The following is a 27,963-nucleotide window of genomic DNA, read 5'->3' as shown; positions in this document are numbered from 1 at the left end:
CCCTCCCTTCTCCCTTGCCTCTTCCTTCTCTGCACTCCTCTGGCCTAGGCGGCTGCCTCCATCCCTGCCCTCCACAATTTTCCAGCACGAAAATATTATGTTGCCAGTGGCAACAATTTAATAAAATAACCAATCACATCTGCTCTTTTAAATATTTCCAAAATTAAGCTGAAGCCGTACATAATGGAGGAGTCGGCTCATCTGTGTGTTAGGATTTCAGGCCAGGATTTATTGCACTGTGATAAATGATCATAAGGCTTGTTTTGACAAATGCAAGGGTACTTATGAATGAGCGCAGCATGCAGGGCCAGGCCCACTGTTATCAACTGGATTAGTGGTTCTGATTATGCCCTGGATTCAAGCATTGCTCTCAGCACCAATCAAAGCCTGTGGTTGATGCATCCCATAATAGATACGCTTGTCTCCATGGCCACCACAACCCCTGTACAGTAGCCCCACCTCCTCCTAAGTGCACTTATTTCATAATAACAAGCTTGCGACAGTTCTCATCAGGCCATCATGCTCATAAATAGAGGACTAGCGGAAGGGAGAGCCAGGGTTTGTTTTTCCTGTCTCAGAACGAAACCCTTCCCTGACTATACCTCAAGAATCACATTTTCCTCCCGCAATTTTCATTTTCTAATCTTTTACAATGTCAGTAGCACTCAAACCTCTGCCACTGCCTTTCCACGGCCGTCCCTTCCTCCTTTACCTCTCCTCTACCCTCAGCGGCACCCTGCCAGTTTCCTCACCCCGCCTGTCCTCATGCTGCCCTGTACCTGTACCTGTGGATGTTCAGGACCCTTGCTGAGAGCAGGAGATGACACAGTTTCTGGGTCACTTCTGTCACGGTCCAAATGCCACTCAGGGGGGCTGACCTTTCCAATGGCCGATGCTAGAGCAGGCAGCCTCCGTGCAGGCTGTCACCCCCGCGGTCTCAACCACAAATGCACGCTCCCTCCATTTCTCTGAAAGGCCTTTTCCTCTCTCAACCCCCCACGCTCCTCTGTGGTATCCTCCTCCTCCTCCTTTTTCATCCATGACAATACGTATTACAGCCATAGAGACAAATCAAAGCCAACAAGCAAATATACCCAGTGTAAATATGGCTAATGTATGACATCTCGGCTAAACCCAGGAATGTCACAGGCCCTAACGATGGTCACAGACACATAGTGTATCATATCTCACCGGGGAGGAACTCCAAATATCCTTCCTGGGTTTATTTGAAGGCGCGGGTTACACCTCAAACCGCCGCTGGTTTTACAAATGGGAGCTTGGCTTTAAATGGAATACCTCAATTAGCAAGAAGCCCACTCAACACCTTTCAAATGCTTTAACATAGCGTACCATCTGAGATATTTGGGTTTCCACTGCCGAGCTGTTCCTTTTAACAGAAAGTGACTTGAGTTACCAGAAAGGCTTTAACTGATACTCTGAGCTGCTCATTTAAGGCTGTCAAAAATGGGGATATTTCAACGGTCAGGCCCTGGGTGCATGTGATCTGGTGTCACATCAGTGTCAGCAGCGATTTTTGCAGGCTGTTCAGAGCTCTGAAGTTTCTGTTTTCCGAGGCTCTTGGCTGTGTCTCTTCTTGTCCCACACTGCCCGTGACTCATACACTACTAAACTGCAGTGAGCCCCCCACATCCTCCCTACCTCTCTGAGTGGATGAATGTGTCATAGCTGTTCAGTTTCCCCTCAAACATACCATCTGCCCTCCATCCTGTCAATCAAACTTCCACTGCGCTGCCATTTAAATCCCCCAGACCATTTTCTCATGATCCATTGTTGTTCTTTACACAATATACTCTGATTAGAGCGCAGATTCCTGAAAATAAAAGCCAAACAAAAAACAAACCTCTTCGCAGGGAGAGAGACCCTTTTTCCCAGTGCTGTTACTCAACCCTCTAAAAAAACTTTTTTAATTTCTATCTGGCTGTAACTGGCCCGCTGCAAGACAGGCTTTATTTATTTCCACCCTGTGATGTCTGGCTGGCCGGAGGAGGCTGAGAAGATCACCACTAAAAGCACTACGCTGCCTGGGGCAGAAACAGGCCAGAGCTCTCTCCACATAAATAACACAGACTCTTGGAGGAAGTGCGTTTGGTGGTCTGCTGAAGGGATGGAACCTGCTCTTCCGTCTCTCTCTGGTTCTTCCCTGCTCTCGTATTCTCTCTGTCTCAGCGGTCTATCTAGCAGTTTGGCTGCAGAGCATAAAACAGCAGGATTTCAAGGAGATTGGGCCAAGATGTACATCTGAGTGGATAGTGGACTTCCAATAGCCTGCGGGCCTCAGCCAAATAGAGTGGATACCATGAAGTGGACCACACTAATCTGACACCTGGGACTCACATGATTTAACAATTGTAGCCAATAGTAGCATGCTGAATAAAATGTGAACCTTAATTGTTTTCCATATAGTATCATGGCAATATTGTAGCTGGATAAATATAATTATAATGAATATGTTTTCAGAAGGTTCTCCTTCACTCAGCATGGTATGACACTAATGTAGGGCATCCTGGGGGCTCAGTGGTCTAAGATGAATGCCATGATGCCATGATATCCTGGGTTTGAATCCGGCCTGGGACCTTTTACTGCATATCATCGCCCTTTCATGTTTCTCTCCAGTGTACTGTACAATATACCAGAAATGCAAAAAAAGAAAAAAGAAAAAGAAGGAATGTCACTAATTGTCATATTTTACTACGCCCCCACTTTTTTTTTTTTTTTTTTTAAGTACTGTATGTCAAAATCATATGAGTGCAGCATTTTGCTAACCAGATCTAGTGCCTGTTGCTGTGAGTGGATGCTGTGTGCCTCTCCAGGATCACATTTCTCCAGAGTCACTGGGGTTCCTGGCCCCAGGAAGTGGCCTCTCAAAACTAGCTTTATGTGGAGAGTGCTTGAGTGCCCCATTGTTATGACAAGAACAATGAATCTAAAAAGAGACAGTAGACAAGGGCAAGGAAAGCACAAAATAAAGATGTCTGGCTCTCAAAAATCATCAGATGGAAGCTTTTTTTCTATATTTGCGCTCACATCATGGAAATCTCGTCAGCTGACGCTGACAGCGGGCCCTCGTCTTTGAAGTGGGTTTAAAAAAAGCTGTATTTAGTTTGCATTGTGTGCAGAAACTAATTTATAGGAGTTGACCCTGGCTCCTCTTTTGTGCGACAGCCATCTTGGAAAACAATGGCAGGAAGGCTTGAAACCTGAGAGGAACTGAATCTGCTGTTTTCCATTTTTTCTTTTCTTATTCAACACAGAAATTTTCCTCCCCAAGTAAAATAGCTCTGTTTTTGTGTCTAAGAGGAGCCATAAACTGATGCCTAAGCATTCCATGGCCAGGCAACAGGGCTGAGTTTAACTGGACACATGGGGACAGTTGTTTTGTACCACATGGAGCAGGGGGCCTGACAGAGGAAGCCATGGCCGCCTGGCGACCTCACGGTGACCCGCCGGCCTCCTCATGGAGGGATCAAGGCCTAGATGGAAGCCAGCTAAGGGTTAGAGGTTTAAAGGTAACAAATCAAGCAACACTTTACTGGTATTTAACCACCACCCCCGCGCCATTCCATATCTCTAACTGGTGCATGCATGTGCGCACACACAAATACACAACACATAGTTTATTTCTGTCCTATATGTGGAAGTGTTCCCCTCTCCAATATTAGACACTGGAATGGTTCAAATCTGCAGATGATTACAGTTCAGCGAGGAGGAGAAAATGGTTGAAAAAGAGAGAATACATGATGACATCACTTCACTCTCATATCTTATATCTCATATAATATCTCATATATTATATCTCATTGAGACTACTAAACCTGAGGTTTTCTTGGTTTAAATTCTGTACAGGACAGTAAGAGTGCTTACTGGTCAGCTTTAGAGCCACTGTCTCTGCTTGAAAGTGAGGTAATCACTTTCAAGCAGAGGGGAGGAACTGATCAGTGAAATCATCTGGTGGAGTTTTTGGTTGGAATGAAAATCTGCAGGCTCTCGGCTCACTCTGGCACATGGTTGCCTAACCCTGCTCTGTCCGTATTTTAACAAGTAAGAATACTCTTTACTTTATTTCAGGGCATCTAAAATGTTTACAGTCATTATGAAATGCATACTCCAGTGTGGCAGCAGGTACCTTCTTTTCTCTTATCCTTCACAGCAGTGCAAAGAGCAGGACAAGACAGGGACCCCTGTAGGCAGTGCATATCTGCCTCTGAAAGCATGCTCACCTCTGGCTCCCCTGCCCAGCTGTGTTTCTTCCATTAGGAGCTGCTCATAAAAAGGCACTAGGGCTCTGAAGATGTGCTGAATGGTCACACACCTTTAGATGGATTTCTGCTGTTTCTATATACCTGTAGTCACTCATGTGGAATATGTTTACAAAATTCAATTCCTCTTACAAATTATCCATGTTTATATTCATTGCAGGAAAATGACCAGAATGATTACATATTTATTTGTCAATAGAAATGGTATATACAAAATAACACTTTTTTATATTCACACATATAGACCATAATTAAATGTGATCTCTCCTGTCTGGCTCACTGCCTGAACCTTTAATAACACAACTTATAGTGCACGACACATATTCAATATAGAAACACAGCTTACACAACAGCGTCACCTATTATAAAATTACAAACTGGCAGATGACAAGCACCTTCTCCTGTTGTGTGATGCCATCAAAATTCATTTACATATGAGAGGAGGATTATGGGAGCTGTGTGAGATATTGTAACCATGTGGTAATTATTTATCATTACAGTTACATTACACAACAACATGCACTTCCTTTTATTATTTGGATAACATGGAGGATGATTTTTATCCCACTGTGATGAAATTTGATTGTGAAATGTCTCATGTTCACTGTCTGACCTGACTTTGGCTTTTAAAGAGCATGACACTGGACCGTGGTAAAAACAAAAGACAAAAAAATTAAACAAAAAAACCAAAACAAAACATTAACATGCTATGTAGACTTATTAGAGAATACAGACATAAAGGCACACTGACATAATTCCGGGTACTCTGCTAATATTGCAATGAGGTGGATGAGGAATATGTTAACTGAAATTTTAAGATTTAACAAACCACCAATGTTTTCAATCCTCACTGGGTTTAATAATGTAATCAGAAGAGGTCATTGTTGGGTCTAGCCCTAATCAGAAATGACCCTGTTTTCCCCCCAGGAGAGTGACTGAGAGGGCACTGAGTGACGCAGGTGGGAGACAGGCGTCCTCCAAGCCCCTGGACCGCACCTCTCTTATCTGTCTATGGAGCGGAGGAGGAAGGAGTGACAAAGGCCAGGGCCTTGGGTGTGATAAGGAAGGGCCTTATGTCCTGCTTTGGTCCTGGCTTTCGCCCTGGCTGTCCACTACAAGAGGCCACGCAGGGGCCAGGAGTTGACCACAACCAGGAAAGGCTCCAAGACAGTGTTTTCACACAGGGGTCTGAGCCCTCAGCTGGCACAGATACAGAATGTTGGTGTGTATGTTTAAGTGGTAGTCTTGGAGGAAGAGTGGGGTGGGGCAAAGAAAGAGATAGCGAGAGAGAGACAGAGTGAGAGAGAGAGAGAGACAGAGAGAGAGGGTCACTGGGAGTTCAGTGCAAATTTTTGCCAGTAGTCTTACGCTGCAGGAAAGCTAAATTGCTTCCGGATCGAGGTATCCACCCCTGCACAGCGCAGCATTAGCCTTCCTACCCTCCTTCCCTGCCTGTCGCTTTCTGTTCTTTCATCCTCCCATCTTCTCTCACCACATGGTAGTTTTGTTCTTCCCTCCACTCCTAATCCTTTCTCACTTTCACTGTCCTCTTTCTGGCTCTGGTGGCACTCAGTCCTGGTGGGCGCCATGGCACAGAGTGACAATGTCAGTGGGGAAGCAGTCTTTGAGCAGGATCCCTCTGTCTCGCTGGCAGTCAAGCTCTCCTATGAAACCGTACCAGTAGATCACAAGGCCTGGACCAAATCTGCAGCACAAAACAAGGGAAAAAACAAAACATATGTCAGTACTTCATCACTGCTGTCATCTTGGAGGGCTCCTAAGTAGCTTTCAATTAGTTATAGTTGTTTCAAATCTGAGAACCTCCAAATGCTTACGGCTGTTGACTTTGGATTGGGGAGGCACAGCACAAAAAGGGAGACTGTGTGTATTACAGAATGGGATATTGGCAGGAATAGAGTAAGAGAAGAGACAGAAGACGCAACATTAGAGAGATTGATCTCTGAGTGATAAAGTCGCTGAGGTGTATTCCTTTGATCACCATCCCGGAAACTTGTGCTGAATCAAACAAAAAGCCGCCAGGAAGATAAGATCTGTCTGACAGAGTGATATGCACTCAATCACATTACAATGGCACTGAAATAACAATAATCAGTGAAATAACAAAGCTCTACCAAGGCCTCCGGAACCTGTCGTCAGAAGCCTTTGGCACAGAGCAGAGCCCACAGAGAGTTCAACAGAAAGTCGAAGACTTAAACACTGCATCCGTTAGTGTTAGCCAGGCCAATAGTGTCCAGCTGTTTCATTCACATTCACTCTGAACGCCAAAGCAACTTTGCCTTAGTTGGCGAGCGCTGCAGTTCCCAAAGAGCTATAAATAATGACTACTTGCCAAGTGGCTGAAAACTCAAGTTCAGACGATATTTAAATGCAAGGTGTTTTCATTTTTTCCCTTTCCCTTTTCTTCTGTTCTGCTCTCTCCTCTTCCTATCATCTTTTGCTTCTTTTGTGTCTTACAGGCACTTTTGTACATCTGAAGGTCTGTTGAAAGGTGCAGAAATAATTAAAATAAGGGAGTTTTTCACCGGGGATGTGCGACGTTATTTCACTACTTCTCCTGACAAAAGCAATAAATCATCTTTCAAGCTATTTATTATGCCCCAAAGAGCCACCGGTGGCCCCCTCTGCCTGATATAGATCATACCTATTCTTTGAACACTAGCTGCCATGCATAAAGACATGTCACAGTTGAACTCTGAGCAGAGAGCACCTCAGCCCCCACATGCAAAAACAGATTCTGAGGGGCTGACCGTGGTCTGGTCCCAGACACTCTATCCTCAGACAGTTAACAGTGTTGTGGGGTCTCCTGAGACCGAGACAGGAAGCGGGCCAAAGGACCACGGAGAACAGCAAAGTTCACCCCCAAGGTAAAGTGCATAAAACCTCAACTTGTGATCAATCATTTCCTATTAAAAATACTGACTCAAACACCCTATGGGATTTTTCTAATAGTAATTATAGGAATCACTAGTCCTTCCCATGGTGATAGTTTATGACCTTGTTATAAATACTCAGATAGTTGACCTTAGAACTTTGACAAGGTATTTTAACAACATAAATTACCAATACTACTGCTGGAATCAGCTGTCATGACTTTGCTGTCTATATGCATGTACTGTGCTGTGCTGACTGGGCCTCGAGGCAGTGCGTGTTCTACATACAGTACATGTATGCAGAGACAGACAGACAGACACATGCATGACAAAATATGCTTCTATATGCACATTCAGACATGCACACACACATACACAAACACATACACGCACACGCACACACACACTGCCACTCTCTACATCAGGCTTTTAAAGCAGTACATGCTCCTGCACCCCATCCTGCATTCTGTGTTTTACAGTGTGTGATTTACGGTGCTGTATCTATGAGCAAACAGGCCAAAGCTAACAGCCCTGGAGAAAGCCCGCAGATGCACACTGCAAGTTCACCACAATGTCACACACATAGCTCAGCCACTCAGCACCGCGCAAAGCTCAAGCCCCCTTTCCCCTCTCGCCGTTTCCATGGTCCACCGCTGCACATGGCCGCCAACTCTTAATATGGAAATGTTATGGAAACAAAACCTAAACATTTACATTAGATGACTTTGGAAAAGGGGTTGCGCTCTTCTTTTTATTCAGCCGCCGTGCTGTATGTATTTCCTGCGCTCTGGATGGGAATGGGGAGGTGAGGCTGAAAGAGGAGAAAGGGGGGACCGGTTTGCAGAGAGTGGAAAGGCAACCTTCTGAAAAGGTTAAAACTGTACATCAACAGATAAGGCAGCGGTGTACGATACATCATGTCCCGGGTCTGTCAGGGGAGGCCAGGCACAAATTGAAACAAGCAAAATTATAAACACAGGGGAGCGGTGTCACCAAGGCCTTTCCATACCGTAAAGAAAATAAATGGACTTTGAATCCTACTCAGAATTAATACAAGTCAATACTGCTGGGACCTTGAGGTAAAAATCACAGAGACGGGGATAGAAACAATAACACTGATGGGGGTGGGGGCGAGAGAAAGGTCAGGGGGGTCAAGGCTGAGTCGGATGACTAAGGCTTGAGATTCTAAAGAAAAAGTTAAGAGCATCATTGAGACAAATACTGGAGAGAGTAAATATAAATATATAGGACGCCCTAGTTACGTCTATACACTCCCTCCTCAGTTATGTGTGTTGTAATGGCTGACGATGTGATTGGAGGCTCGGCTTGAGTTTGTAGGCTAATTGTGGTTTATTATGTGGGCCTGCTCATCTTAACCTGGCGTGTGCTTATTATACGCACCACTTCAGAGTCAAAGTCAGCCATCTTCCAATAAACACCTAACTATGTAACGAGTTGGTGAAATTGTTTGTGAAATGTAGCTAATTTCAGCGAGGGGGCCGCTTGACGAGCCTGGGCGTGGATTGTGACTGCCAGCCATGCTGTCGTTAGTGTTAATGAGCGGGTGGTGGTTGCTTTTAAAGCAGGTGCCAAGCAGCTTACAACGGCAGTTTAATGAGAGCAAGGCATTCAGGAACAAAAACCCTCAAATGGAGAAGAGAGAGTGTTATTAGTGCCTGCCTGCACACACAGTGTGTCACGCAGCCACCACTCACACACAGCTAAGCACACTGCATGAATCTTTTTAAACGCACAATACATACATATAGACAGACACGCACACAGTATACTGTAGCAGAACAAAATATGAATTTCAAAAAGGAAATAAAAATACAATTAAACAGAAACTGTAACCTTTGAAAAATTTGTAAACTATTTGACTTGATTCCTGCCCTTCATTTCCTGAAAAGTCTAAGCTCCCCGGAGGCCAGGCAGCATGGTCTAACACTCCCTGCATTTAACTTTACCACTGAACACACACATCAAGGTTAACTTGATATGCCACGTTCGGTGAGAAAAAGCTATACTAAAACTAGAGGCCCAACAGTTCTGCCAAAACACATTACCCGACGTGATGAATTATCAATAAAATCACGATGAATTTAAGCTCGACTTTAAAACACTCGCACCTCATTTTACATACCGCACAGACCCATTTTAAACAAACGCCCTTGCAATGATTTAGATAGCGCAAGCCTCTACCTGACAGTGAACTCTAAGGCTCTGAGGTCTCCCCACAAAGACCTCTTTGTTTTTCGGCATCCATACATCAGGCCACAAGGCAGACCAGCAAAGCACTGCCAAACATTAGCTTTAGTAAGTCTTTTCTCTGTTCCCTGAAACGCAGGTATGGAACCTGCTGAACTACTTCTGAGGCCGAAGGCAAAGAGAGCGAAGGGGGTGAGAGGTAGCGAGGGAACAAAAGTTCATGTGTGTGGGAGACGGAGCAACATATTAAACAGAAAAAGGCAGAAAGTGTGTATAATTGTGAGAAACAGCCCGGTCTTCGCTGTCTCAGCCTTGGGCAGTCCATGCTTTAGGCAGCCGATTAATAGGAGTTCATTTATAGGGTCTGTGCTTGACAGTGTGTGTGTGTGTTTTAAGGATGGAACGATATTTTTCTTGTCTGTTTGTTTGTTTTGTTTCATTCCAAGCCGATACTAATATCTGATATCTTTCCACCCATAACAGCTGATACTGACATGAAGAACCTGAACACAAATTCATATTCAGAACTGTTTTTGCTTTTTAAACAGGTTTGTCTTATCAACTCTTTTGTAAACCACACTAGTTTTGCTCTGTTGCTAAATTGACTATTAATGCACTATTGTTTTGTTGCTAGTTTGAATATTTAATCGCATATTCCTGGGGAAAAAAAAAGATCACAAAAATAACAAATTTCACAGTCAAATATCGGCAATAAAACACTTTTTGGACCAATACCCACATCGCTTTTTAAAGCTGATTATCAGCCAGTATTGAAATATGCTGACATACTGGTCAAATGTGTGTAGTGTTTTTGTGCGTGTGTGTGTGAGGAGGTGGAGTGGGGCAGTGACCCAGGGTCTGCATTCCAGGTGATATGGCCTTCCAGCATGTCACTGTACATCCAGCTTGTATATTTCAGTGCCAGTCTGGGGTAATGCTAAGTCAGACAGCCTGATCATGAAGACAGCACTGATAACACCGGCCTCTGAGCGCACAAACAGGATATTTAAAGGACGGCTATGCCTGGAGGAGTGTCTCAAACAGGGAGGTAAATAAGCCCTGGCTACATACTATACATCCTACTGTCCATAAATAACAGAGGAGTTGAATGGAAGAGTCAGCCACCCTAGACAAGTTATTAACATGGCTAGAGCTAAGAATAGAACGCCTCTCTCTCTCCCCAAACCTCCCCCTTCCTCTCTGTGGCCAAGGAAAAGTTCAATTCTGCTCAGGTATGTAAAACACAAATACAAGGCAGCCATAGCAGAAGATCTGCACGTTAAATGAGTTGCCCAAACCTACACAAGCACCATAATTAAGGGGGAATAGAGGGCAATAAAGTATAAAATATCTTCCGCCAGGTGTAATTCTCCCCGACGTTTTTATGTTTTCTGTTGATGGGGTATGGAAATGGAACGTGACGCGGATGTGGTTCTTCTTCCTTTGCGATTGTTGAAGGTAGCAAGTGTGTTTAATGCGTACATGTGTTCGTGCGGTGTGGTGCTGGGAGGATTAACACGCAGGAGTGTAGGTGTAATGGGTGAGCGCGAGAGGCGTGGGAGGTCAAGTTGAGGGAATGTGTTGTGAGTTTATATTGAGGTGTGTGTGTGTGTGTGTGTGTGTGTGTGTTGTAGCAGAAGATAATTTATGCACACTGGTGCAGGACGCCAATATGAGCAGGGAGATTAGAGGAGGATTACAGTGCTTTATCTGAAAATCATAGCAACCATTGTGACCTCTGAAGCAGGACCTGCCCTCAGCCCTTTGACCTACCACGAAATTAGTCAAGGCTCAGCCCTACCTGCCAAAAAGCCTGGGAAAAATATAAAGTTTGCTATAAAATACACTATAATAATTGCAGGCAGAGGTTATAACAACTATCACATAAAGGATATCATCCAAACAATTACACTACAGGGCACTGCATTGCACTGTAATCTGTTTACAGTAGAAGATGTCAGTTTACTGAATAATGTGTCATTTAGACAATAATAGTGTCATTTAGAAAGAAATATACACCAATGACATGAGTTAGTCAACATACAAAATAGGGTTGAGTGATATGAAAAAAATCATAATCTAATTATTTTCAAATATATTTTGATTTCCATATGATTCATGATTTTAGAGGAAATATTAATTGGCTTTTGCTGAGAAGAATGAAGTGATTTTTTTTTTTTTTTATTAAAATGAGGATGTCATTTTTCCTAGGTTTTGCTGGGGTTTGTGTCAAATAATTTTCCTTTGTCTGCAAACTACAATATGTAGGCCAGGGCATCTGTGCAGCACCACAATACTTTATTCATAATCGTGTTTTATCACACATTTCACCTTTATCCAAAAAAAAAATGCAGCTGAAGGCGGACACTGCACTTTGCTATACTACAGTTTTGATCATATTTTTATTAATTGTTCTATCCAATGTGTTGAACCCATTAACCATATGGATTGGTGAGTTTGACCCAGGACTGACACATATGTTATTTTATTTTTTCTCTTGATTGATAAATGGTATAAATTTATATAAGAGCATAAAATCCAAGTCCCTTATTGATTGAACACCCCAATTTCTCTCCAGGAACACTTAAGCCCTAACATCTTTAAGTTCCTCTCACACTCTCTCGGGAATATCAGTCTTCACAAATGTGACGCCTTTTGAAAACTCTTCTGCAGCCTCTATCTCCAACTGGCATATTATCACATTCTTTGACCTTAGAGCCACTTACAACCTCCTATCACCCCAGCCACCAACTCACAAAAACCTACAATCTTATCACTTACCACACGCAATCTGGCAGACCCTGTCCTGTACCATTCAGCTGCACTGATAACCTGGTTAACACGTGATTCTGTGGATAAGCTAAAATGCATCAAAAAAAGATTAATTTCATTTTCATTTTGGTGGCAAAATGACAAGCCATAGACTGCACTGCCTCAAAGCAGCATTTGGTCTTAATTAGGACCGGCTTGTACGATGTCGTGCTTCCCAAACATCCTCAAGCCAAAGGGAGGAGTCTCAATCAGTGTTTGGAACTTGTTAAGTCCCTTAACTGAGCATGTCGCCTACCACATTAACAACACATATCTGAGGGACCAGTGTGTGTTGTGTGTGTAATGTGTGCGGGTCCCCTCTCAGATCTATGGCGTCACGGTCCAACGCGCTCTGACACACTCTGGTCTGCTCTGGATGTGGAGCAAAACCAAACGAGGTGTGGTCTGGCCTTGGCTTTGTCTGTTTAGTCTTAAGAACTTGGTCCAAACAGCACAAGGGACACTGCATACAACAAAACAACCCATCAGCAGCAACTCCATGATGACAACAGAACAATGCACATTTCTGTTGAGCTGGAGCTATGGAACAGATCTCATCCCCAGTGACCCTGCCTATGATCAGTAACATTTCATACTTCCTATGCATCATTCCATCCTTCAAATGCAATTCATACTTTTTTCCGCTTTTGAGCTCAGCCCTTCCAGCGTGAGTGCATTCTCACTTTCGTTCTGTCTATATAATGGCTGCACAGTCAGAGTTCACCTGATCTTTCCTAAGATATCGGCTCCCCATCCTTCCATAATAGCCCTCTACATCATTAAAATGGACTGACATCTTCAGTTATGACACACTGAGTGGATATTCATTAAGACTTGATGCTAATGCTATTAGACTTAATTTCATTATGGCAGTGGCCACAAATGATATCTTATATGCCACTACAGTACTGAAATCATGAGCAGGTGATAAGTGTGTCTATCTGTGTGTAAATGCATTTATAATGCAAATTATGCTTAAGAAAAGACAAATGTATTTCATTGGATTTAACAAGGGGAGCAAAAATAACAAAAGAGATAAATAACAATAAACAACAATAAATAACAAAACAGGCCTGAAAACGTTCATATTTAGAAAGGCTTTTAATTGTTAGGGATAGGAGAGAGGAAAGGACGCTGGTGTCTGTTTGTTCGCCGCTTCTCCGTCTCTGAGTTTTTAATCTTGCTGATATTTACTGTGTTTTCTATTTTCTTTACTTGTTTTGTTTACCTGTAGCACCTTGAGATTCTCGAATGAAAAGTGCTTTACAAATAAAATCTATTATTAAAAGGAAGAAAAAAAAAACATGTCTGGGAAGCTTTTACTGTGCTCAGATGAAGCTTATTAGGCTCTAAAGCCAAACACTGGCCATACTGCTAATTTGGAGATCTAGCCAGAAAGCCCCCCTGGCCTCTGATGAGTCCCCATATCTGTAAGCTGTGCTTGGAGACAGGAAGCTCCCTGCGGTGGCAGCGGGCAGGCTGGTGGGCTCTGCAAACAGAGAGGACCACAGTGTCAGGGGGATACATGCTCCTTTAACCTGTTATCGTGAACTCCCAGCAGCGCTGGCCAATAATTACCACTCGTCTCTGGGGAAACACATTCAAATGCGAGCAGAGGAGCGGCCATTTTGTGTCTGCTGCTGTGCCTTGCCCGGCACAGCCCTGGCCCTAATCCTGCCCTTAACCCTACTGCCTAATGTGTTTTCAATTTGGGATGATCCCCCACTACAGCCACGGCCTTAATCAACAACAGTGTGGACTGTAACCCTATCTGCCCTTGCTAGGCCTGGCTTGGCCTATCAGAGTGCCTGCAAAACTGATGCGGCCAGCAGAGGAGCAGTGTGTGTATGTGTGTGATATCATGTTTATATTATGTGAGGTCATAGGATGTGTGCCTCTGATATACGGTTGTTTGTCTTCCACATTTCGTTATGCTATGAAAATAAACATATAAACGTCCAAAATGCCTAGAAATATAAACATACACACCCAAATGCCAGAACACCACACACTCTCACACAAATGCCTAAGCTGCAGATGAAGTTACACATGACTCTGCTGGTCAGCTCACAAAGTAAAGACAAATAAAAACAAGTTAATGATGAATGTATCTACAAATGAAAGTCAATGCAATTTTCTAACATCAGCACCATAGACAGAAAACATAATTTTGTTGTTGTGGTCACAATGTGGCGCAGGCCAAATGGATTATTTTTTCAGTTTACAAAGTTCCTTGAAGAACAGAACATATACAAGGCTGGAATTTTTTTACTGTTGCATGATAGTTTACCACTGATGAATGTACTTTTATTGCACATTTTCATTAATGCTTGTAATAGTTCTTAAGTTTGCACAGGGCATATGATCTCTCTGTTCTATGTTACATGATCTATGTTCTCTCTGTCTGATGAGGTTTCAGTGTAAGTGTAATATCTTAAATTCTGCTGCCACTTCAGTGAGGGCTGAGTCAATAGTTGGGTGTGGAGAAGCAGGTGTGAATGTTTGTTGTCTTGGGCCTCCTGGCCACTGCATCTATGAGTAGAACCCAGCCCCAAAATTAGAGTGCGGCCTCTAATGTCTCCCTGGGAGAAAAAGGGGCCTGGCTTTCGTCCAAGTCAGCACCTTTGGAAGTGCAATCGTGTTACCACCACTAAATCAACATGTCAGCGCCTGGCCCAGTGAACTTCTCCACCCAGACTTCATTGCTTACAGCTACCCCACACACCTAATGAATTGGTGTAAACGCCGATCTGTCTACTAAAATGAAAATGGGAAAAGAAATATGGGAGGAGGAGGGAAAAAAGAATGAAAGAAAGAAATACAGAAAGAAAGAAAGAAATATGTATATAAATGAATCTCTATCTGTTTTGTCTGTTGCATACTACAACATTTATAGCCATTATGATTATCATCATTAAAGACAAAGAAAGCCAGTATCAGGCCTAGAGGGATCTGCCGTGACAAAAAAGCCAATGGCGAGTTATGGTATCTTAGTCATCAACCTTGGCCTCTGATTCCAAAATGGTACGGTCCTAGTTTGGGGGGCGCATTTGGAGACGGACACAGGCGAAGGGCCACAGAAGGCCGTGTGCTTACTCGGCAGTCTGTTTACATTCCTGAGGGTAATTTTAGCCCCCAGGGGGAGCAGAGCAGGGGGGGCTGACATGTCGTTGGGGCTTGTCAGCGGTCGACTGGCCAGCCGGCGCAGTGGCGGCACCTGGACATGTGGGTGGTACATAAACACGCATACATACACACACAGACCTCAAGCAGAAAAACTCCTCTGTTATCTGTGCCTGAGTTTATCTAATATTCACCAGGTCAAACAGTTATATAAAAAAACACAGATATAAAGACAGCCAGCATTGGCAATATGAAATCAAAAGCTACAGTCAGTGACTGTAGGTTGTACTATCAAGCTGGAGGCTGAGGAAGAGGCCCAAGGTGATGAGGAGGCCTAGTGGAAAGAAGAAGTGAGAGCTGAGTCTTGGTAACTGGCCCACCACAGAGCACCATTAGCTTTGGACTACACAGGATATCCCTGATGTTTTCTCTGATGATCTAGGGTGCAAATCTAATTTCATTGTAGTTTTTAAAAATTTGCTATGCAAATAAAACAATAATCCTGAGCTCAAGAGTCACTAAGGGCTTCTGTGTGTGTGTGTGTGTGTGTGTGTGTGTGTGTGTGTGTTGGGATTTGTGTTTTTATTATTCCCAGCCCAGAGCGTCTCACAGAAGTGTCCCTTCAAAGGGCAAGAAAGCGAGTGTCCATGTGGGTTTGTGAGAGCGCACGTGTATGAGAGAGAGAGTAAGAGAGAGAGAGACAGACAAAAAGGGGGGAGAGAGTGAGAGAGAGAGAGAGAGAGAGAGAGAGAGAGGAAGAAAGAGAGAGAGGGAGAGGGAGAAGGAGAGAGAGAGAAAGAGAGAGAGAGGCTCAGAGCTCAGCGAAACTAATTAGGCGAGGGATCAGGCTGGAAGTTAAATACTGGGCTACATGTAATGAAAGAAGCAGAGTGGGGGACATCTAGGGGTCAGGCCCACACCAAACAGTGGTCCTCAGGCAATCTGGTATTGATTTTCACTCGTTTGGGGATAAAGGTGGACAGCGAGAGGGGGGCATGAAGAGAGAGAGGGAGGCAGCAGGGCAGAGTCTAAGGGTCTCGCGAGTTGTCAACTTGACAGTTTAACCCCTTTTGGAGCAGAAAAAACAAACAGAGGGATCTCCTGGGCTGACAGCGTTGATCTGTCACAGCGATGACACTGCAAAGCCCCACACAATGCCCACACAGGAGAGAGGAGTGGAGAGGGACAGCAGGGAGGGGGGGTGGCTGATACAGATATGCACAGGCACATTCCTTAAGCCTAAGAAGATAGGGCAGTGCTCTGGTTAAGACCTGGCAACCCTGATCTACAATTACTAATTACTGGAATCAATAAACATACACTGGCATGGGGGCTGGTAAGTGAGGACCACTGCATGATCAGTCATCCATGAGAATCCCTGCTAAAATGTAAGATTAATACAAATGGGCACCTAGAGCAAATATGGCTGTGTGGATGTGGACAAAATCAAATATCATATATATGATATCGGCTTTAAAATGAAATATTGGCATCGGCCTGAAATGAAAATTTCTGCGATATGACATGCTGACATTTGAAATAGGTCAAATCTTACAGTTTCGTTTGAAAGAAAGTGTTGTATAGAAATGCATATGGCATATTTTGCATGACCTAAGTTGAAGCAATTTTTTTTTATTTTGCCCTGTGACTGTATACATTTTGAAAAGCATTGTGTTTATGACAGCATCTGGGGCCATCACGATAAGAGTAGGCATAATAATAATATTAATTCCACTACATGTTCTCTGTTATTAGGTGGAAAAAAAAAAACATGTGCATATATCAGTAATGGCATTGGTTGGAAAATATTGGTATATCGGATATCAGCAAAAAATCCAATATCAGGCATCACTAGTAATAATAGCAAACCAATAATCTATAACCTAGATAATTCAACGGCCAGCTACTATAGCATCTCCACAGAAATAATTAATCTCAACAAAAAACACAATGTGTATAGATACAGTATGTGCATGCTTTTTATTACTGTATCCTCTCTCTGCGGTGAACAACAGAACTTTACTCTTACGTCACATAGAGGTTTTCCCAATGTGTGGCCCAAACATTTTAATCCTTGGTCCTCTTCCATGTGGAAAAGTTCACCCATCCCTAATCTAAGTAGAATGGGTGATCAGCCACAAACACACTGACACAGACACACAGATGTCTGAGCTCCTCTCTCCTGTCACTCACTCTGTGAAGGCCGTCACCCCGAGCAGCCTCTCTCTCATGTCTCTAAACACTTGAAAGCCCCTTTCACTTTTCCCTTCAAATCGCCTCATCGCTTTGTCAGAACGCCAAAGGGGACTCCATTAGCCTGGCCAAGTCCAAAGCCCCCAACTCACTCTTATATTTACACACAAACATGCGCACACACACACACACACACACACACACACAGACAGAGGCTGATACGCACGGCTAAGGCTGTCCACATCAAATCAGAATGGCCCTATTGTCCCTATTACGGCCTGGGAAGGCACCATCATGACGGATGCTACGGGGTCCCTCACTTGTCAGGAGTTGTCAGACAGATGGGGAGTCTGGATACACATAGCTGACAGGTAATCTTAATGTCTTCAATTAGCCCAATTAGGCCTGTCATAAACAATTCGATAAGTGCTCGACCAACACAAACAGATAAATGCACGCACAAGCGCACACAGACACACACACAGACACACCACGCGCCTGGGTCTGGGGGGTATTAATGAGAAGTGTAATGGGTATATCAGCGGACGGTTGACTTGTCTTTTGTTTCATGGCGGGGTGTGTCCCCATCCCCTGCTCTCAGCTGTGCACTGCTGGCTGCTACCTGGTCAGTTCAAATTGTACTATCTCCTTTCATTAGTGCATCGCTGGCTGAGAATCTGAAGGGCCATGACAAAATTCATTTGAGACGAGTGGGAGCAGATTGCCTGAAGCAGGTGCTATAAGGGAGATAAAACAAAAGCAGCACCTTTGTGGAGCTGTGTGTGTGCGCGTGTGTGTGTGTGTGCTAGAGAGGCTTTTCTCTGGTCTTCACATTCTGTTCTTTTCCTTGCTATGGTAAATGGGTGATGACACAAAAGTGCTTTTGGAAAAAAAAAAAAAAAAAAAAAAAAAAAAAAAGGAACGGGGACAAGCGAGCCCAGTGCACACTTGGAGCATTTACAAAGCTGTGGTGAAATCTAAATATTGTTTCTAGCATGACCAAACAGGCCAACACCTCTCTCTGCAGAGGATGTGTGATAGCTGACATTGTTTGATTTAGTCTCTCCTTTATACTATCTTATCGCAGTACAACGCCGACACCCACTCTACATCCCTCGCTTTTGTCCGCTTAACTATTTTTTTTTTTTTTTTTTTAAATTTCATCTATTTGCATTCACTGTCAATTTCTTTTTTCAGTTGCGTAGGACACGTTTCAGGAACTGCGAAGCACAGTCAAATGTTTAAAGCAGAGATTCTGCAGTTCGCACACACAAGATCCAAGCAAGGTCAGCATCAATATTTGAACAAGAATTCTTAACATCAACACTGCCTTGATCTTATGTACCGAAGCCCTAAAATGCCCCAGATCAAGCAACAACACTGACACTTTCAATGGCTCTGAGTTATATAGTCTCTGGGCATTAAGGGCAATGTTGTGCAACCGCAGAGAAAACAATGTATTCAAGGTAGGGAGGGAGAATTTTAAACCAGGGGAATATCCAGAATAGTGAAATTTCTAGGGCAGGTGTTCATGTGAGGTGTCAACCCGGGAAGAGAAGGCAAACCAACCGTTGTTGTCAAGATTTGTGATGGACCTCTGTCTCTACTTCTGATCCTCACCTCATCTGACGGCTGGAATGCCATCCAGGAAGAAAAAAAAAGGAAGAAAAAAAGAAAGAAAGAAAGAAAGAGAAAAGCCGTCACCGGGAAGTTGTAATAGGAAATTGCTCTTGGCAACTATTTGTTCAAGCACCAGATTTTTTTTTTCGTCTTTATGCCAACCCAGTGAGCCCCCATTGGAAAACAGGGCAGGTCCCCCTAATGAGTAATCTATTTCAAAGCAGTCGTGTCTGGGCATGACAGTTTACTGAGAGGCTTGAAGAACTGGTAATTACCAGTGTTACGGGGCAATTAATGCATATTACACTGCGGCACTCATGGCGGCGACTGTCAGCTCCCCAATAAAAATGAGCACTCTTCAGCTAAAGGGTGACATTAATTGGGCCCTTAATGACTATGCAGAGGAACCAAGCCAAATAGGAACAAAACAGGGACTCGCTCTGACTCCAGCAGAGGGCTGGAAATTGGACTAAAAATGAGATTAATTGCTGTTTAGAAAAAAAAGAAGGAAAAAAATGTGGTGAGGGGAAGGGGAGAAAGAGGTTGGAATTATAGGGTGCAGAGTGCAAGGGCTGCTCATACAGATGACAATTCCATTAATTATTTTATATTTTCTATACCTTAAGGAGGACAGGCAGACCTAAGGCCAAGTTTAGGGGGTTAGTCTTGGGCTTGATATGTTGCTTGAACAGCTAGAGCTGAGGTGAATATGGTACACACATCTCTAGAAGCATCCACACACAGCGGTGTGTGTAAATAAAATGAGTACATAGCAATTTTTCTTCTAAATGAAAAGAATCCTTCCCATATAAGATGAAGGAGCCATATATTAAGCTGTGATGAATCTAAAAGAGATCAGGTGACTGGTTTCTTCCTTCATGTGCAATACAGAAAAAAACTTAACAGGGCGAAGTTTCCTGTTTTCCTACTTTTTCTGTGAAGCCTAAGGCCTAAAGTATGTCTTCCCACTTAAAACAGACCATAAAAACATTAACCAAGGCTTTCATCAAAAGTAAATCTGCCAAATTGCAGGCCTTCCGCCTCCAGAAATGTTTGTTTAGAAGGATATCTGCGATGTGGCGAGCACATGAAGTAATTCTGATTAATGTTGCTAAAGCCAGGCACGCACTGAACACCACCTGAATATGCAAGCCCTCCAAATCACAAAAATATCAGCATGCAAAACATGCCATCATTTGCATACATTTTTGATTTTGGATTTCCTTGCTATTTAAATATGCAGTTAGAAATAGTCCGGCGCTGCCTCTTGCGCTGTCACGCTGCACACTCACACTGTCATTGGTCCTGATAGAACTCCACCGCTTCAAAGGGGGCTTTGCAATGGAGAGGAGAATGAGCAAATATTTGAATTGCAAAAACACATCATCTTCCGAAGGGAGAAAATTCAAGACAACTTTTTAGAGTTAAAGATACCCCCAACCCCCAACAAGCTAACCCTCTGCACACAGTACAAAAAAAAAGTCAACATATTCATGGTGTAAGCACTCTCCTCGCTAATTTAGCATATCCAAATTTGTGTAATGGGATGTGACATATTTTAGCGGGGATTGGGGGGGAAAAAAACTATAATTTGAGGAGAGAACCATAAAAAATGTTTAAGCTGCCCTTGTATTTAACAGAAATCCACCACACAAATCCAGGTTCTCAGACAACCTGACACGGGTTTGATTACAGACTGAAGTGTAATTACTTAAGCTATCTTCTGAGGGACTGGAGTGAGGAGCACCACCATCCTAGGTAGCTATTTCAGCAGCACTAACAGGACCACTAGATTCTCCAGGAATACCTTTCCCCTCAGCACAGCCATTTCACAACCATTTTTACACGCGATCACTCCAGGAGAATCTCTGGACGCTTCCAACTTTTGCATAAGTTAGGGGAAAAAATGCAATAAATAACCTACATGACAAATCAATATTATGACTCATAGCATATTTGAAAATATGAGTTCCCCAATTTAGTGCCAGGATAAATAGAACATTTAAGCCAAAAGTTACAAGTCTGGTCATGAAGGCCATGAACAACATTAACAGCAATAAATACCCATCTTCAGACATCTGAACAAATACCCCTGCAAAGAGGAAAATACTCATCTGCTGTGCTTATGATTGACTTTATTTACCACAGGTTAACATCTACTCTGAATTTAAATAGAGGAAAATGTGAGCAGTTCAAACACGCAATATCTCTGGGAAATCGATGCATGACACATGGAGAATTAAGTAGAAAAGTAAATAGTGGAAAGACAGGCAAATCAAGTTGTGATGGAAAAAAAATCATCACTGTCTAATGGCAAAAAAATTATATTTAGAGATGACAAGAATAAATCATTTTAAGTATTTAAGGAAAGATAAATGTATATTTGAATTACTGTATGGAATCCAAAGCAATTTTATATAACCATCTAAATAAATATATGACTATAAACAAACAAACAAACAAACAAACAAAAAAAAAAAACAGCAACAACAAAAAACATACTTACATGCACGCACACACACAGAAACACACACACACACCCTACAGGTAATATGGTTTCCACTTCCCACCATTACTTTCCTCCTGTGGCCTCTACTCCCTCTGAGCAGCCTACATATGTGTAGACAACCTGGAGACAGGTCTGAGCTGAAATCAAACCTGAATGATGGATAGCTTTACTGCACAATGACCCCTGTCACTGGGTTCTTGCCTTAAATCAATGCTGGTGATAAGGCCCTGCACCAATGCTCACCTTGGTATGTTCACCAGTAGACCTTATCTGTGGCAGGAGGAAGTATGAGTAATAACTAAAGACAAGCCACGACAAAACCACTAACTCCACCTTGTCAAACACAATTTACAATGTATATTTCCCCTCCTCTGTTGCTGTTAAAACAGTAATTATGAGAACCAAAGAGATATGGGACTGTGCGTTTGGAAGATTAGCCTGTTAGAGAGCTTGGTGGGAGAGCTTTGCACGTAGCTTTGGTCCAAAGGAGGGTTCATATTTTGGCACGCAGTCTGAGAGACAGATCCTAGACTGAGGGCTGACATACCCCACTTCCCATACATTCACAGAATTTTGAGACAGATCCCCCCTTTTCAGTCCTGTCGGCTCCGTGTGGAACAGACTAAGTTTCAGTGATACATACAGAGAGGTTGGAGGTTGAAGTTGAGGGAGGGCTGACAGGAAAGAGAAGCAAACACTTTGTGAAGATTATAGCATTAAGAATGCTAAGACCTTTCAGTGGTTTGTCATTTGCCAGTGTGTCAGTGAGTGTGTTTGACAGAGAGAGCGAGGGAGAGAAAGATAGAGTGAACAAAGCAATAGAGATACATAGAGTAAGCACAAGTTTCCAGGCAGTCGCATCAAAATGGGGAGACAGACCAAACATGACATCAAACGTTGCAATTAGCTGACCCCTTTCTCCAACGGTCAACGGTTTGAAAAGCTCTGCCTCTAAAACCCTGATTAAAATATGTTTGCTTTCTCATTCAAAATGACATTTGACAAGGTTAGCAATATTTCAACTAACTGCAAAAACATTCTCGTTGCCATGCTCATTTTTTTTTTCCATCACTTTGCAGGGGCGCAGGTAACCTCGGAGCGAGTTTCCCATGAACTCAGGGCTACAATTTGAAAACAAAACGGCTGGGGGAAAAAAAAAGAGTGGTTCAAAGTTTTTACGCGAGCGTGTCTAGTTTCACCAGGGCAGCTGAAGCAAAATGTTTTGCGATCATTATTCAGAGAATTTATCCCCTTTCTAATTCAAACCACAACGATTACTCAAAACAGAACCTGTAGTTTTTTCTAACTAAGAGCTGTGGCCTTTGCAGGGACTCGGGGGTCTGACGACTGTCAGCAGCTCAGGGGATAAAGTTCCTCAAACTGCTAAACCCCCTCATCACCAAATTAGGAGAGGTGTAGTCTCCTGGCTTCTTCAATGGAAATGTAATCAAGAAACATAGTTTTCAAATAAGGTTTAGCCTAATTGTGAGGGACAGTGGATAATAATACTTTATGTAAAGGTCTAATGTTGTCACAACTTTATTTTGCAATCTACGTCAGACATAAGAAAAAAAAGAATCAGCAAACTTAAATAAGCAAAAAGTAAATGTTGCTTGAGACAGGCTTTGTTCAACTTGAGTCCTGAGAAAATCGCACAAAGATAAGCAATGAAGAAAGGGATGGGATCAGAAACGGACAGGGCCAAACTCTGTCTGAAGTTAATAGTTTTCACATCCATTCGAGTCAGAGGAGAAGAGAATGTGAAGTGTCGGGCCGGACAGTGAGCCAGCCCGGGCTCGGCTGCAGCTGCGCTCAAATTGAAGTGGCACTTTCTATCAGAGGCCTTTCACCAGACAGCTCTATTCTGCCCTTTCACTTGTAACCTCTGTGACACACAGACACCCATAACAAAAAATAAGAGTGGTCATTTAAACACACACAGCCGTCATTGAAGAGACAGATTCTGGTTTTAACATGGGGGAGGACTCATGGTGTGAACGTGCCAGCTGATAGAGATATCACTCAAAATGAGAAATAGATTTCTGACATCTCCGTGGCCGCCATTCAAAGGGGCGGCTCAAAGCCCCAAACTCTGCACAGAGTTTATATTTCACTTGTTCAAAAATGTACGCCACTGTTATCTTGCATCGGTCCAAAGGAAAGGATTGGATAACGTCTGTTTCAACTTCCCGCCTATGATGAAACGTTACATCGACAACGGACGGAGCAGGAATGTGGATCATACTGTTCCCCTGTTAACCCCTCAAGTCCTGGTCCCAAATGTCTGGTGTATGGTGCTCATTTCGAAAGAAGAAAATGGGAGTAATAACATATTAGCATTATTACAGCATTGGTTTGAAGAACATATTATCAGCTGTTTTGAGCAAACCATTTACAATAAGAGGTTTAAGCAGAGTTCAGTGGCCAAATTATATATTTTTTTCTAATAATACACGTGACACAGCTTGGAGAGACAAACCTGTTGACATAACAGATCTCGTACATTAGCTCCCAAAATTGATGAGCAAAATCAGGAGGTCAGCACTTGGACACGGGCTCCTCATGTGTCTTTGATTACACACTCCCACTGAGGGATAGGCAGGCAGAGATGTTTAAGCTATCAGGCAATCAGACCGCCGAGAGACGTGAAACTCAAACCAGAGGCAGGAGAGGAGAAGGCTGAATGGGAACAGAGAAGGGGGAAGAGGGTCTTGACGAAGCTCTTCAACAAATGTCAGGCCAGTGAGGAAATACTCGGATGTTGCATCTCTTTCAGTGTTTCTGAACCCACATATTGTTGTAGTGAATTAAAACAGAAATATAAAACAAACAAAAAACAAACAAACAAACAAACAAAAAAACATCTCTTCATCAGGTATTTAATTCACTGACATACACATTAATGAAAAATGTAAGCCCTACTTTTTGAAAAAAAAAAAAAAAATATATATATATATATATATAGAATAATATAAAGTAATAATCAAATTATCTAAAAGTGAGGATAGCAAATCAAACTGAAAATCTATTCTTCGAATCTAAAAAAAAATAGAGAAAAGCTCAGTATTCAAATTTAGAATGTAGTGTGGAAGAAAAAAATCTTGATTTTTCAAGATGGCTGTAAATTCAAAACATCATTCATGCTTTCATTTTTACAAGGTTGATTGGTGTTTTGATGACATAAGTTTTCACCTACAGCTTTGTTTACAAAGCACTATGTTATTTTCTGGCTGCTTGCTAATTGTGATTTATCCAGGTTAGAGCTCAGCAAGAAAGAGAGAAAATATTTAGGAGGCCCTGTTAAGGTTGGAATATCAAAAGCTTTATTCAGGTCTAAATCACCAAAAGCCTTTCATCGGGATCTCTCTGTGGTCAGTACACACAGAGGTCACACTGAGCATGATATCCCTTGGAAAACAGGTAAATACCTGAGCTGTAGCACTACAGACGTAAAGTGTGTGTGCATGTAATGTCATACTATCGAATGACATGACGTTTCTCCCTGCACCAAATTTGTTCCAGTTTACCACTGTCCACACGAAAATTCATTCAGTGCTTTACAAGACTGGTAAAAGATTTTAACTTACAGGAAGACGTCTGAGGGCTAAACAAGAAGGTGAAATCATTGCAAAAGAAAAAAAAAAAAAGAAGCATGGGTGGGGGAAAACAACAAGGTTATGTGAGGGACAGCGGGCCTATAAAAAGAAGCCCACTGTCTAGATTATCTATAAGGAACCACTTATCACGAGCGCCCAGCTCCACACTGTGACTGATGGGCCTCCGCAGACCACGAGTACCAGCACACTATCTGGTACACACAGAGCCGCTCTTTAAACACAAAGGCAGAAATATGAAGCATTGTTTCCTTGGCTGTCATTTAGTAAATGTATTCTATTTGCTGTATGGTCTAAACAAGAAAAAAAGTGTAGTCACTGCTTTTTTTGCCCAGAGGCACAATAGGCCCTGCCAATCTAATAAGCACTACACATAAAAGCAAACATACACAGAATAACCTCTTGATTAGTAAGATGGATAATATCACTGATTTAAAAACAAGTAGCTCTTTATTTCAGATGTAAATGTACTACACAGGAAAAATAAAATCCCTCTTTTAGGCTCACATTCAGTGAAAAAACCTTATAATAATAATAATGATAATAAGAATAAAAAAATAAAAAAAATAACCTAAATGAACAAGTGAAAAAAATCTGCCAGTATGTGAGAAAATCCCACTTGTTTCCAGATTTTTTCTTGAATCAAGTGTCTTGATACTTGACACTAGTCAGCTGATCTGCCTCATTCTGCCCCTGCATTCACACTCGCTTACAGACAAAAAAAGAAAGAAAAAAAAAACTGAAAGTGAAAATGCATTGGAACAAGTGGGAATATCTCATCCCACTGGTTTGACGAAAAACAGGATTTTAAGACTGAATATGAGACTAAATGTGTTGTTAAGACGGATATTTTTGGCAGTGTATCCTTAAAAGGAGTACAACTAACCTACAGTATACCATACACAGACCAACCCTAGCCACAGTGGAAAAATGGTATATTTAATGCCACCAGAAAGATCAATAAATCAGAAAAAAAAAATACCATAGAAAAACTAATCCTCCCAAAAAGCTGTTAAACACTTGCCATGTCATGAAGTCACACGGCCAGAACTAAAATATGCATTCCTTTTCTACCCATCTGAACTATGGAGAAATAAAAGTACTCTCCCTCTACCCCCAAAGCCATTCCTTAAAACAAATGTCATGATAGCAGAACAAAAGACCAGATTGTTTCCATTCAATTGGGGATATTTTAGCTGTAAAAATCATGCCGCGGCAAGGGGCATGGACCCTGTCCCTCAACCCTCTCCTCCCCCCACCACCATCACCTTTCTTGTTCTCCTTCATTTCCTGTGACAGGCCACAGGGCTCATGGTCCACTGCTCTCTTTAGGCCTTGGGAGGACACTGGAGGAATCATCTGATGACTCCTCGCCTCCTTCATCCCCCTCTTCTGTGAGGTTAAGACGCAATTAAGCTCTTTAATAGGGCGGCTTTAAGATGCTTTTGAAGCGGCTGTGGAGGCGCATGAAATGAAATACTTAAAACGACTCATGAACTGAGGGGTCCTTAAAAAGCATTAAATATTCCTGTTGCAGCTATATGTCCGCTGAGCTTGAGTGTGTGTATATGTGGAGTGAATGTGCTTATAAAAAAATCCTTTTCAAATTCCCTTCGGCCTTTCTTTACAATGGCTTCAGTTGGAAAGCTGGAAAAGCAAAGCCTATGTATGATAACAACCACCCCTATAATTATCTCCCTATTTTCAGTTATCTCTCTGTAACTTTCTATAAATGTGGACGTATCTGACAGCAATAAGGCCTGTTTGTGCAATGTACACACAGGCCTGAGTGTGTGATGTACAGCAAGCGTACTGCATAGTGCAGACAATCTATTTGTCACAAGGCTATCTTTATGTCAGGAAAATAACACAGCATGTCTCCCGTTGCATTTGGTATAACGTAGGCCTGAATGTCTTTGGGGGGTCAGGAGCCTGTGCGCGCTCAAAACCATTCCAGCCATCAAAATTCTCCTGTTAGATTGAGTTTTACAAAGAGCCATTCTAATCCTTGCCCACTACTCTCTGTGCCTCCAGACAGGATCTAACAAAGATGACAAATGCTGCTGACTTCTTCCTGGAATGAAACCCAGAAGGTCAATGTAAAGGAAAAAAAAAGAAGGGGGGAAAAAGGGAGTGAGACTGAGAAAAGGAAAAAAAAAAAGAAAACACAACATTTGTGCTTCTAAGTCTGATGACATACATCATGAAGGCTGACAAAAAAATGTAAGTTCATTTTCAAAAAAGTTCCATAGCAAAACAGGAATCCATGGCACAGACATGCTTGCGCCTCATTTTACTTAAGGCTTTCTTCTCCATTTCAGAGTGTCACAGGCAAGCAGATAGACAGGAGGAGGGATATGTATCGCTGGGTGCCGCTTTCTGTCCCGCTCCTCGTTTATACACACAGCGGCCGTGTCAAAGCCGCTCTCAGACTCAATGGTAAATGACAAATTTGGATAATGCACACACACAACCTTGCTAAAATAAATAGGAGACATGGAGGCTTAGCCAGAGCTAAATCCTGAGGCTGCTGGAGACCTGAGTGTGCGGATTACACCCCAGACGCCTTAAACAATGCAACAAAATGTGCATCCTTAAAAGCATGAAATCCTTGAAGCATCAGAGCTGACTTGTCATTTGCTGTTAGTATTCAAAGTTGCTTGTGCTTTGGGGGCCAGCACTGCACCTCTGTGCCCTAAAAGAAACACTTACAACGC

At 42.6% G+C, this 27,963-nt stretch overlaps 1 protein-coding gene across 3 annotated transcripts in view; it reads right to left on the bottom strand.

Annotated features, from left to right (window-relative positions):
- Positions 1–5,819: 5,819 nt before the first annotated feature.
- cdin1 (CDAN1 interacting nuclease 1) overlaps positions 5,820–27,963 on the bottom strand; it is a 59,145-nt gene continuing 37,001 nt past the window's right edge. For 2 of the 3 annotated variants that reach the window (XM_030045123.1, XM_030045125.1), the window contains one exon: positions 5,820–5,982. In XM_030045123.1, the coding sequence (XP_029900983.1) occupies positions 5,847–5,982 (136 nt within the window). In that variant the 3' untranslated portion in view covers positions 5,820–5,846. Of the gene's footprint in view, positions 5,983–13,296; positions 13,677–27,963 lie in introns of those variants that run through there. The other variant, XM_030045124.1, reaches the window with a different exon arrangement.

The sequence above is a fragment of the Myripristis murdjan genome, chromosome 22 (assembly GCF_902150065.1).
Source record: "Myripristis murdjan chromosome 22, fMyrMur1.1, whole genome shotgun sequence".
NCBI classification, from domain to species: Eukaryota; Metazoa; Chordata; class Actinopteri; order Holocentriformes; family Holocentridae; genus Myripristis; species Myripristis murdjan.
This window is presented reverse-complemented; position numbering and strand designations above follow the sequence as displayed.